This window comes from Ostrea edulis, chromosome 6, assembly GCF_947568905.1.
Source record: "Ostrea edulis chromosome 6, xbOstEdul1.1, whole genome shotgun sequence".
Lineage (NCBI taxonomy): Eukaryota > Metazoa > Mollusca > Bivalvia > Ostreida > Ostreidae > Ostrea > Ostrea edulis.
Genome location: NC_079169.1, coordinates 6,166,444 through 6,178,458, shown reverse-complemented (window position 1 = coordinate 6,178,458; position 12,015 = coordinate 6,166,444). Strand labels below are relative to the sequence as shown.

General features: G+C 34.8%; 1 protein-coding gene across 2 annotated transcripts in view; it reads right to left on the bottom strand.

Annotated features, from left to right (window-relative positions):
- Positions 1-9,868, bottom strand: part of LOC125683425 (leucine-rich repeat and IQ domain-containing protein 1-like) — a 38,148-nt gene extending 28,280 nt beyond the window's left edge. Inside the window, exons 1-9 of one of the 2 annotated variants that reach the window (XM_048924562.2) lie at positions 9,775-9,868; positions 6,479-6,731; positions 6,213-6,321; positions 5,477-5,568; positions 3,535-3,619; positions 3,068-3,186; positions 2,833-2,949; positions 2,094-2,168; positions 1,871-2,010 (exon numbers count right to left, since the gene is read on the bottom strand). In XM_048924562.2, the coding sequence (XP_048780519.2) occupies positions 1,871-2,010; positions 2,094-2,168; positions 2,833-2,949; positions 3,068-3,186; positions 3,535-3,619; positions 5,477-5,568; positions 6,213-6,321; positions 6,479-6,655 (914 nt within the window). In that variant the 5' untranslated portion in view covers positions 6,656-6,731; positions 9,775-9,868. Of the gene's footprint in view, positions 1-1,870; positions 2,011-2,093; positions 2,169-2,832; positions 2,950-3,067; positions 3,187-3,534; positions 3,620-5,476; positions 5,569-6,212; positions 6,322-6,478; positions 6,732-9,703 lie in introns of both variants that reach the window. The other variant, XM_048924561.2, reaches the window with a different exon arrangement.
- Positions 9,869-12,015: the final 2,147 nt, after the last annotated feature.

Here is a 12,015-nt window from a genome sequence, read left to right as displayed (position 1 = left end):
ACACAGTACCTATACACTCTGTAACTAGCCTGGACTAACACAGTACCTATATCCTGTAACTAGCCTGGACTAACACAGTACCTATATCCCCTGTAACTAGCCTGGACTAACACAGTACCTATATCCTGTAACTAGCCTGGACTAACACAATACCTATATCCTCTGTAACTATCCTGGACTAACACAGTACCTATATCCTCTGTAACTAGCCTGGACTAACACAGTACCTATATCCTGTAACTAGTCTGGACTAACACAGTACCTATACCCCCTGTAACTAGCCTGGACTAACACAGTACCTATATCCTCTGTAACTAGCCTGGACTAACACAGTACCTATATCCTCTGTAACTAGCCTGGACTAACACAGTACCTATACACTCTGTAACTAGCCTGGACTAACACAGTACCTATATCCTGTAACTAGCCTGGACTAACACAGTACCTATATCCCCTGTAACTAGCTTGGACTAACACAGTACCTATACACTCTGTAACTATCCTGGACTAACACAGTACCTATATCCCCTGTAACTAGCCTGGACTAACACAGTACCTATATCCTCTGTAACTAGCCTGGACTAACACAGTACCTATATCCCCTGTAACTAGCCTGGACTAACACAGTACCTATATCCCCTGTAACTAGCATGGACTAACACAGTACCTATATCCTGTAACTAGTCTGGACTAACACAGTACCTATATCCTCTGTAACTAGCCTGGACTAACACAGTACCTATATCCTGTAACTAGCCTGGACTAACACAGTACCTATACACTCTGTAACTATCCTGGACTAACACAGTACCTATATCCTGTAACTAGCCTGGACTAACACAGTACCTATATCCTCTGTAACTAGCCTGGACTAACACAGTACCTATATCCTGTAATTAGCCTGGACTAACACAGTACCTATATCCCCATTAACTAGCCTGGACTAACACAGTACCTATATCCTCTGTAGCTAGCCTGGACTAACACAGTACCTATACCCCCTGTAACTAGCCTGGACTAACACAGTACCTATACACTCTGTAACTAGCCTGGACTAACACAGTACCTATATCCCCTGTAACTAGCCTGGACTAACACAGTACCTATATCCTCTGTAAATAGCCTGGACTAACACAGTACCTATATCCTCTGTAACTAGCCTGGACTAACACAGTACCTATATCCTGTAACTAGCCTGGACTAACACAGTACCTATATCCTGTAACTAGCCTGGACTAACACAGTACCTATATCCTCTGTAACTAGCCTGGACTAACACAGTACCTATACACTCTGTAACTAGCCTGGACTAACACAGTACCTATATCCTGTAACTAGCCTGGACTAACACAGTACCTATACACTCTGTAGTTAGCCTGGACTAACACAGTACCTATACACTCTGTAACTATCCTGGACTAACACAGTACCTATATCCTGTAACTAGCCTGGACTAACACAGTACCTATATCCCCTGTAACTAGCCTGGACTAACACAGTACCTATAGCCTCTGTAGCTAGCCTGGACTAACACAGTACCTATACCCCCTGTAACTAGCCTGGACTAACACAGTACCTATACACTCTGTAACTAGCCTGGACTAACACAGTACCTATATCCCCTGTAACTAGCCTGGACTAACACAGTACCTATATCCTCTGTAACTAGCCTGGACTAACACAGTACCTATATCCTCTGTAACTAGCCTGGACTAACACAGTACCTATACACTCTGTAGCTAGCCTTGACTAACACAGTACCTATATCCCCTGTAACTAGCCTGGACTAACATAGTACCTATATCCTGTAACTAGTCTGGACTAACACAGTACCTATACCCCCTGTAACTAGCCTGGACTAACACAGTACCTATATCCTCTGTAGCTAGCCTGGATTTTTAAGGCGGATTCCTGTCTTTTAGTCTCCTGTCGTGTTATTTCCTGACTTTTATTCTGCTCTAGCTGTTCTTGTTCCAGCTTTGTCTCTGTTTCCAGTTTCTTTATTTCCTCCTACAATATCAAGTGAAATATGATGAGTAAAGGCTTCCATATTCTGCTACAGCAAACACCCTAAACAAATGTAAGTTACCTACCTCAAAACATTTCAACTCTTTCTCAATCTCAATGTCTTTGTCCTTCAGTTCCACTTCAAGCTTTTCTTGTTGAATCTGTTTGAAAGTGATAGAATGGTTTATTCATAGACAGATAAATGTAATAGGTAAAATTCTGCCTACCGTATATACTCGCCTATAAGTCGGATTTTTGGGAGTAAATTTTTGGTCCAAAACTCTATGTCCGACTTATAGGCGCGTCCTAAGAAGATTGGTATTTTTCAGGATGGTGTAATGTATAGCCTAGTATTTTTTAAACAACAAAAACATGGATGAAATAAACAAAATAGTAACTGTTTGATTTGTTGAGAATAAAAAGTGAAATATCGATAACATATCCCAAAACATTATTGGAACATGGATAAATGCATAAGAGTATTGGTATGAAATTCATTTGTTGGGAAAAAATATCAAATATCGGCGCATTTCTCAAAATGTTATTTGAAGCACAGGTAAAAACATTAGAGCATTGATTTGAAATTGTTAACCGATTCTTGAAAGAAGTTAGACCGACTTATAAATGGGTCAATGGCAATTCCCTCCAAAATAACCTAAAAACTAAACAACCGACTTATAGGCAAATTGACTTCTAGGTAAGTATATACGGTAATCAGGATGAAGAAAATCTCCATAGTTAAAGTTCAGCAGCAAATTCCCTATGAGGATTCCCTAATCCTGTGCAATATCACTTGACCAATCAAATAAACAATGAACATGTCACCTTCCTCTCTGCTACTAGCTGAGTTTCCTCCCTTTGAAGAGCAGCAAATTTTTCCATCCACTTTTTCTCCTTTTCTTCCAGGTCCTCCTTTTCTCGCTTCCTGTCCTCCAGAATTTCCTATAGACAAACAATGTAGGTGGCATTTGACCTTCAATATGCACAGGTATGTCACTGTATAGAACATTCTCTGATGAAACAAGATGCCCATGGGCAACACTGCTCAAACAAACATTACCTGTTTGAGTTTTTCCTTTGAATTTTTCTGAGACTCCTCCATTTCTTTCATTGTCTCCTGAAACATTCTCTGGAATTCCAACTGTTTTTCATCCAAGTGGACAAGTGCCTTCCTGTTGTCTGGAATACAGTCGGACAATTCAAAGAAAAGTGTTTTTCTGTAGGCTAATTTTGGTATCACACAGTGAAATCATTTGAATTCAAAAGGGAAAGGTTTTGTGGAGTGGTAATTTTCAAAATTTATATTGGGATGCGGGACAGTTCATGTACAGGAAATAACAAATGTCACACATTGATTCAGATGTGATATCAACTAGAGAATATGAAATATCCTGGATTCAATGACATTGAAGCCATAACAAATGTGATGATTTCAGATTAGACTACCCAATATAACTGTAGTTCTATTAACAAACTGAAACTCAATCATCCTAAATAATACATCGATCTTTTCTACAAGATAATTACCATTGTTTTCTGTTTGTTCATGCTCATCATCCACTAGTAGAGATGAGAAGTCGGACACCTCAAAATCTTCCTCCACCTCTAATACCTATAGCATTCAAATAAAATACAACCACTGTCTACTTAATTCTTATTTTCATACTTTCATAGATCATAAAAAAATCTTACATGTTCTTTTGAAAATTGAAGCTATCAGTTTCTATCAAGAAGAAAATTCTTGTACGGTTATCATAGTTCACACATGTATTGATGGTCATTTATATTAGTGTTAGTTACACTATTTCTGTATGTTCAGTGTTACACTTTTTCTGTGTGTTCAGTGTTACACTTTTTCTGCATGTTCAATGTTAAACTTTTTCTGTATATTCAATGTTACACGTTTTCTGTATGTTCAATGTTACACGTTTTCTGTATGTTCAATGTTACACTTTTTCTGTATGTTCAGTGTTACACTTTTTCTGTATATTCACTGTTACACTTTAACTGTATGTTCAATGTTACACTTTTTCTGTATGTTCAATGTTACACTTTTTCTGAATGTTTAATGTTATACTTTTTCTGTGTGTTCAATGTTACACGTTTTCTGTGTGTTCAGTGTTACACTTTTTCTGTATATTCACTGTTTGTTACATTTTTTCTTTATGTTCAATGTTACACTTTTTCTGTGTGTTCAGTGTTACACTTTTTCTGTATGTTCAGTGTTACACTTTTTCTGTATATTCACTGTTTGTTACACTTTTTCTGTATGTTCAATGTTACGCTTTTTCTGTATGTTCAATGTTACACTTTTTCTGAATGTTTAATGTTACATTTTTTCTGTATGTTCAATGTTACACATTTTCTGTGTGTTCAGTGTTACACTTTTTCTGTATATTCACTGTTTGTTACACTTTTACTGTATGTTCAATGTTACACTTTTTCTGTATGTTCAGTGTTCCACTTTTTCTGTATGTTCAGTGTTACACTTTTTCTGTATGTTCAGTGTTCCACTTTTACTGTATGTTCAATGTTACACGTTTTCTGTATGTTCAATGTTACACTTTTTCTGTATGTCCAATGTTACACGTTTTCTGTATGTCCAATGTTACACGTTTTCTGTATGTTCAATGTTACACTTTTTCTGTATGTTGAGTGTTCCACTTTTTCTGTATGTTCAATGTTACACTTTTTCTGTATGTTCAATGTTACACTTTTTCTGTATGTTCAATGTTACACTTTTTCTGTATGTTCAATGTTACACTTTTTCTGTATGTTCAATGTTACACTTTTTCTGTATGTTCAGTGTTACACTTTTTCTGTATGTTCAATGTTACACTTTTTCTGTATGTTCAGTGTTACACGTTTTCTGTATGTTCAATGTTACACGTTTTCTGTATGTTCAATGTTACACGTTTTCTGTATGTTCAATGTTACACTTTTTCTGTGTGTTCAGTGTTACACTTTTACTGTATGTTCAGTGTTACACTTTTTCTGTATATTCACTGTTTGTTACATTTTTTCTGTATGTTCAATGTTACACTTTTTCTGTATGTTCAGTGTTACACTTTTTCTGTGTGTTCAGTGTTACACTTTATCTGTATATTCACTGTTTGTTACATTTTTTCTGTATGTTCAATGTTACACTTTTTCTGTGTGTTCAGTGTTACACTTTTACTGTATGTTCAGTGTTACACTTTTTCTGTATATTCACTGTTTGTTACACTTTTTCTGTATGTTCAATGTTACACTATATCTGTATGTTCAATGTTACACTTTTTCTGTATGTTCAATGTTACACTTTTACTGTATGTTCACTGTTTGTTACACTTTTTCTGTATGCTCAATGTTACACTTTTTCTGTATGTTCAATATTACACTTTTTCTGTATGTTCAATGTTACACTTTTTCTGTATGTTCAGTGTTACACTTTTTCTCTATGTTCAGTGTTTGTTATATTTAGTCTTACCCTTTTTCTGTATGCTTCTGGGCTCTCTCCACTTTCTTTGGCCAGCTGCTCTAAAATACCAACATCTTCCTCATTCAGAAAAGTTTTTGGTCCTGGAATGAAATATGAGAAGATTGATAGATATAAACATACTACATGTACTTTCTAAATTTATCTTTCAACCAAAACCTGCACTGATAAATATAAGTGACTCAAAAACTAAACTTAGCATGCCTCTCCCAATATCATATTTTCAACTCTCACCTAAAAATTGCTAGATTTCTAGAGGTCAATCTGGTCCGACATACTAAGGGACAAATGGCAATTTCAAGGGACAAAAGAAACCAATGTTGTTTAAGCAAATGATGCTATGCTATAGATTGATGTATTTGTTACACAATTTTTTAACACTGTTAAAAAGTCAAATTCTTAGATGCACATTAGTCCAAAATATCATAAGAAATCTTTGAAATTGCACATGTTGTAACTTAATTCTCCATGAATGATAATTGACATTGGATAAATTATCCTCAAGTCAGTCTGAATTTGCCTCAGAATCCCTATGCTTCTCCTGCATCAGCCTTTATAGAATGTGTAATGTATAATGAGAAGATGACAAAGGCAGCAAAATTGTTAATAAATCTGTTCTTAAAATACTATATCCACAAAACTGGCCTCAAAATCTACAGTTAGTATGTACACATTAAGTACTTACTACAAATTACTTATGCTTCGTTCAACATTAAATATAACATACCTGATGCATCATGCTTTAACAATTCATCACATTCTGCCAGTTCCTTTTCAAAGTTTGAAGCTTGCCTCTGAATCTGATTAATGTAGTCTGACATACCATCAGGTATGGCCTAAATAGATACGTATGAATATTATAACGAAGATAAAAAAAGTAGAAGTGGTTTCTTAATTTCATGAATAAACCTCAATACATAATATACAAATGGGGGAAGAAACAATGAAATTAATTTTAAAATGTTTTCTTTTGAATTAACACTGATCTCGTACCACTTCCTCCAGGGGCATGTCCAGATCAATCTCTATAAATTCTTCGTCATTTTCTTCGTACTGGAAATCATCCACATCTAGATTGATCTGATCCAGCTGCTGGGCAATTTCTGCCTCGATCAAAGCTTCATCGTCCATCGTGACTCCAAACACTCCCGAGGGGGGCATGCTCTTCATCAGTCAGTATACGTTTAATTTTGCTGACATCAGTTAGGTGCTAATTATGATAATCCATCTTGTTGCATTAACCTTTCTTCAAAATGTAAAATAAATATCATTTTGAATATTCATAATTATGAAGAAATTATAGGAATGAATTCCACCATATTTGAATTTTTAAAAATGTGAATCTGATAAGCTACACTGAAATATTTGTTCCTATTTAATTTTTGCCCCTTATGTCCTTGTTGTCAGTGGATGATTCAGAATTTAAGACTGGGCAAAAGCCATTTTCTCTCATTCTTTCTTATAACAAACATGCGTCAGAGTGAATTCAAAATGGGGTGAAATTGTTTTCAAGGGTAAAGGGATAAAAAAAAAAAAACCAACAACAGGTGAAAATAGCCCTGTATACCATATCTATATAATAGCACTGGGGAAATTCTGTGATTCATAATGGGGTTTTCTAACATATTATGTGACAAGCCTTGTTCATGATACTGTATTGTCAACTATGGTATTTGAAAACATACTCAACAAAAAAGTTGCTGGTTTTTAATACATACTTTTTCTAAAAACCAATTTCTGATGAAAAAAGTAAAAAACATCCTCTACAGAGATTAATTATCCCAAACTTAGAATTTGCTTAAATTTTTTTAACCCTTAAACATCTATGATAACTCCAAGATTCAATCATTTTAATTAAGAAATAAATTTAAGTTTTGATTAGTACATGGGGTTATGAAGTGCAACACTTCACAACCGCATACTTCATGAAGCACGTTATCACTTCATGAAAAGTATGCCAGCGTGAAACATTGTAGTCCATACCAACAGGTGCTTGGGTCTTTATACAATAACATAAATACACAAATAGCCGTTACATATATAAAATAGTTTGTTTACATATGTATAGGCTATATGTGTATTTATATATTAAGACCCAAGTACATATGTGTTCATACGGTGTCAGGTCGATCCGTCCCACGGTCGGTCCATCCCAAGTCGGTCCGTCCCTAGATGGTCCGTCCCCTGGTCAATTCGGCCCATTTTGCTTAGTTTTTTTTAGACTTTGCTATGGCCCCTCCAATTTTTTTTTTTATCAAAGATATAATAAATGATTAATTACTTTAATAAGGAAAAAAGGAAGTTTTTACATATACATTGCAGTTAGTTATCAAAATTAATAACTGTTGGAGTTAGCTATTTAAACACAATTGTTTGTACAACCCTTAGGCTTTATAATTTTGTTTGAAGTGCAATGATCAGTATAATTGGTTATGAAAATATGTGCTCATTAATTATTGTAAAAACATCGTTATTTAACTTTGTACAGCAATCAATGTAAAAGTGTGTCCATTAATCATTGTGAAAACACCTTAGTGAAAACACTACTTAGAGTTTTTATAACTGCATTGTTGTGCAATCTTTGATCATTATTTGGGAGCTTACAGTAACCTAACTATTAGAAGTTTTTTTAACTCCAGAAGTTCAAAGAATTGCTCAGACCTTAGGAATATTTTTCGATCTTTCAAAACCAAGGATATATAAGCCAATCTTCAAAATGGTCGGTCATTCTGACAATGGAGTTTCCATGCCAGTACTGTCACTGGGAGGTCCGACCTCAGCAGCAAACATTAGAGTGTGAAAGGTGCAAAAAATGGCAGCATCATAAATGCGACAAAGGTTTACCATTTTATTCATATTTCGGTGCTTAATGGTTGTTTCATCACGAAGTATGTTATGTTAGTCTGCAATCAAGCCATAAATACCAGAGAGCATAATAAAGGATTACTACCCGATGTCAGAGACACACAATGAAGAGGAAATACGCAGATGAATTAAACCAATTCAGTACTGTAAATAACACTTGGAAAAATAGTTCAAAAACATAATTATTTTTTCTGGGCCGGATCGACTATGGGATGTATTAACTAAGGGACAGATAGTCTAGGGACGAATCGGTAATGGGACGAATTGACTAGACTAAGGGACAGATTGATAATCAATCTCTACTCAGAGTTGTCGTTCCTTGCTCTCACTTACACCTCTGTCAACGTCTCAAGGGTTTTACAAGATTTTTGTAAAATGGCACGTATGCTCAAATAAAGTATGGTTTTGACTTCAGTTACAAAAATATACGTAAATGAATAAATATTGAGCAGATGTCAAGTCTTTCTGTGATACAAGAAGCATTGATTTGGGTTGAAACGTAGATATTGGGTAGTTCTATTGCACCTGGCCTATACATAGGTACATGAAGAATATATAGTAATGGAAAAAAATCTACAAATAGTTGCTTGTCCTACATTTTCCCGATATTTCATAAAATAGTTCTTAGTTTTATTAGCCGTAAAAAACATGGATTTATATGTGGAATAACATTGCTTATTTTGAGACGTTAACAGAGGTGTAAGTGAGAGCAAGGAACGACAACTCTGGGTAGAGATTGATTGATAATGGGACAGAACGTCTAGAAATCGTTCATACCCTCACCTATTTCAAAACTGAAAGTTATTTCTAATATTTACATTCTATGTCTCATTCTGTTGGAATTCGGAATTTCTCAGCCCTTAAAATAAATGAATAAAATTCATCAAGAGCTCTAAAAATGTAAATATTGCAAATTGAGATTTCATTTAATTTACTGAGCACTGTACCCAGCAGAATTTGATGGTTCTTAACTTATCCAGGTGAATATATTTCCTGATTCTTTATCCTTTTCTTGCATTATCTGATTGTATTATACATATCTGATAGTAAACCTTGGTTTCTTTTCTTTTTTCTTTAAATCTGAACTATGTGATATTCAGTTGTTTTAATAAGAAGGGATTTCTTCTTATTTCCCATTAGATCCAGTTTTACTTGCATATTACGAGATCAAAGACATATAAAAACCATTTTAATGAGTAATTTTGTATATGAATACACGTTACTACGAACAATTAATTCAATTAACATCAGTAACTTCGACAATTGGTGTACAGTTCGAATTTTCTCTAGACAAAGCGTCTCGGGGCAACGAAATAATATTGATAAACTTCGCTTCTGCTAATGTTGATAAACCTTATTAACTAGGACACTAATTGAGACTTGCTGTTCCTTCCTGTTATGTCACTGGAAATTCCACCACATACCTGGAATGATGAGTTTCATTCGACATTAATTTTATTCTTCTCCAGGCCAGAATTCGTTGGTATGCCAAATCTTCGTCAATAAAGAGTTTTTTTTTAAAACATTGCGAAGAAAACCTTCAGTGGGAATTTTTTAAACCCGGATTGAGTAAGCCCAGTCGTATACATATATATCAGTACTGGATGTATAAAAATCTTGACTGGGTGAAAAAGCCCAAGTAAATGCTCTCTCTCTCTCTCTCTCTCTCTCTCTCTCTCTCTCTCTCTCTCTCTCTCTCTCTCTCTCAGTAGAGCTAGTAAATAAATTTAAAAACAAAAACAAATTCCATATATTATCTTTTGTTTTCAGAATTTTATTTTAATATTTTTGTATTTGTTTATAATATTTATTCTAGTAGATTTTTGTTTTTAACAATTTGGTTTCTGTTTTCATTTTATAATTTGTTTTAACAATCTGATTTTACGCTTTTATTTCTGGTTATGATTTTAATTCTATATGATTTTGTTTTCGCAATTTCATTTTAACATTTCTGCTTTTAAATATTTATATTGTCAGATTAACAATTTCATTATGTATTTTCAATACAGGTCTTTTAGCATTATTTTCTGTATATTTCAATGTATTATTCATGACTGGTTGCATTTTATTTATTGTTTTACACATTTGAATAAAACTACATAATGCTCACATGAGGAAAATAAAGTATAAATGAATGAATGACTGAAAAAATGTTTATATTGTCAGATTAACAATTCTATTCCATTATGTATTTCTAATAGGTGTAACATCTGATCACAGAGGCTTCTTATCCATTTTGTTCTCAATCTATATATAAATATCTAATCTATTTCTAACTACATGTAAAAAAAAAAAAAAAAAAAAAAAAAATCCAGCGTACAGGACGAGTCAGTTCAGATCCGTCTTGACGCTCGATGGGAACAATCTTTTCTATTGCCACATATTACACTCAATAATTTTAATATGTAGACGTTTTGTTTGTTATCAGCTTTTGTAGTTTAGTTGTAGTTTTAGTTTCCTTTTCTATTTAGTTTTCTTTTCTATGTAAATATTCTATCAACCTGAGGAAGGGAGAGGTTGTCCTGAAAATTTTACAATTCATTGTTGTTCGTGTCGTTGGTCATTTTCAGTGCTTTTTATATCCTTTTTCATTTGACCTCGTATCTACTACATTGTATTAGATCCGACACTTTGGATGTTGAGTGTTGTTGGATTATAGTGCTCTATAAATATCTAATTTATATGTAGATTGAGAACAAAATGGATAAGAAGCCCCTGTGGTCTAACCATTTTGTTTTTGCATTCATAATTTGATATTTTGTAATTTTAGTTTTAAATGAATCAAATTTTTAAAAAAAATTCTGAATGTAAAAGTAATTTATTTCTAAAATGTTACCTGCAAAAAAGTTATATTGTAGGAAACCCGGATGAAAAATAATAGTGTGATCGTTCACGGTCCCTCTCTCCGTGTCTACTGCCTTTAGATGACACGGGACAGGTTTTTTGTGTCTGTTTTTTTTTTTAACATGTTGGTAGGGCTAGTATTTATGCTTACACCTACATGTTGCATATCATTTTTTCTTCCCATTAAGTACTCAGCTACACTAGACATGTATCGTAAAATGACCTTTATGAGAATAACGATTTTTAAAAAATCTTGAAAATACTAGAAGTGAACAACAGCATGGGAAAGGCGACTCAGTTGAACGATGCGGTTCACGAGCCTCTTGTTGGGGGGGGGGGGGGGGGGCTGAACTTCATTGCATGGAAAATTCTATTATAAATGTACCTATTGAATTCCACCATCTTACTTACTTACTTAGGCCTGTCGTTCCGTGAGGAACATAGGCCATCTACGACAGTCCTCCAACGAACACGATTCTGGGCTGCTTTTGTGGCGTCATGCCAGGTCATGTCCTGCGCTTTTAGTTCTACTTCTGAGTCACGCCTCCAGGTGTTTCTTGGACGTCCCCTCTTTCTCTTACCCTGTGGGTTCCAGGTCAGGGCCTGGCGTGTGGTGCTGGAAGGTGGCTTCCTTAGGGTGTGTCCAATCCAGCCCCACTTCCTACGTCTGATTTGTATATCTATGGGTTCCTGCCCTGCTCTCTTCCATAGTTCTTCATTTGTGATCTTTTCAGGCCATCGGATGTTGAAGATGCGCCTGAGACAGGTGTTGTAAAATGTCTGGATCTTCTGCAGGGTTGTTTGGTCGTTCTCCATGTCTC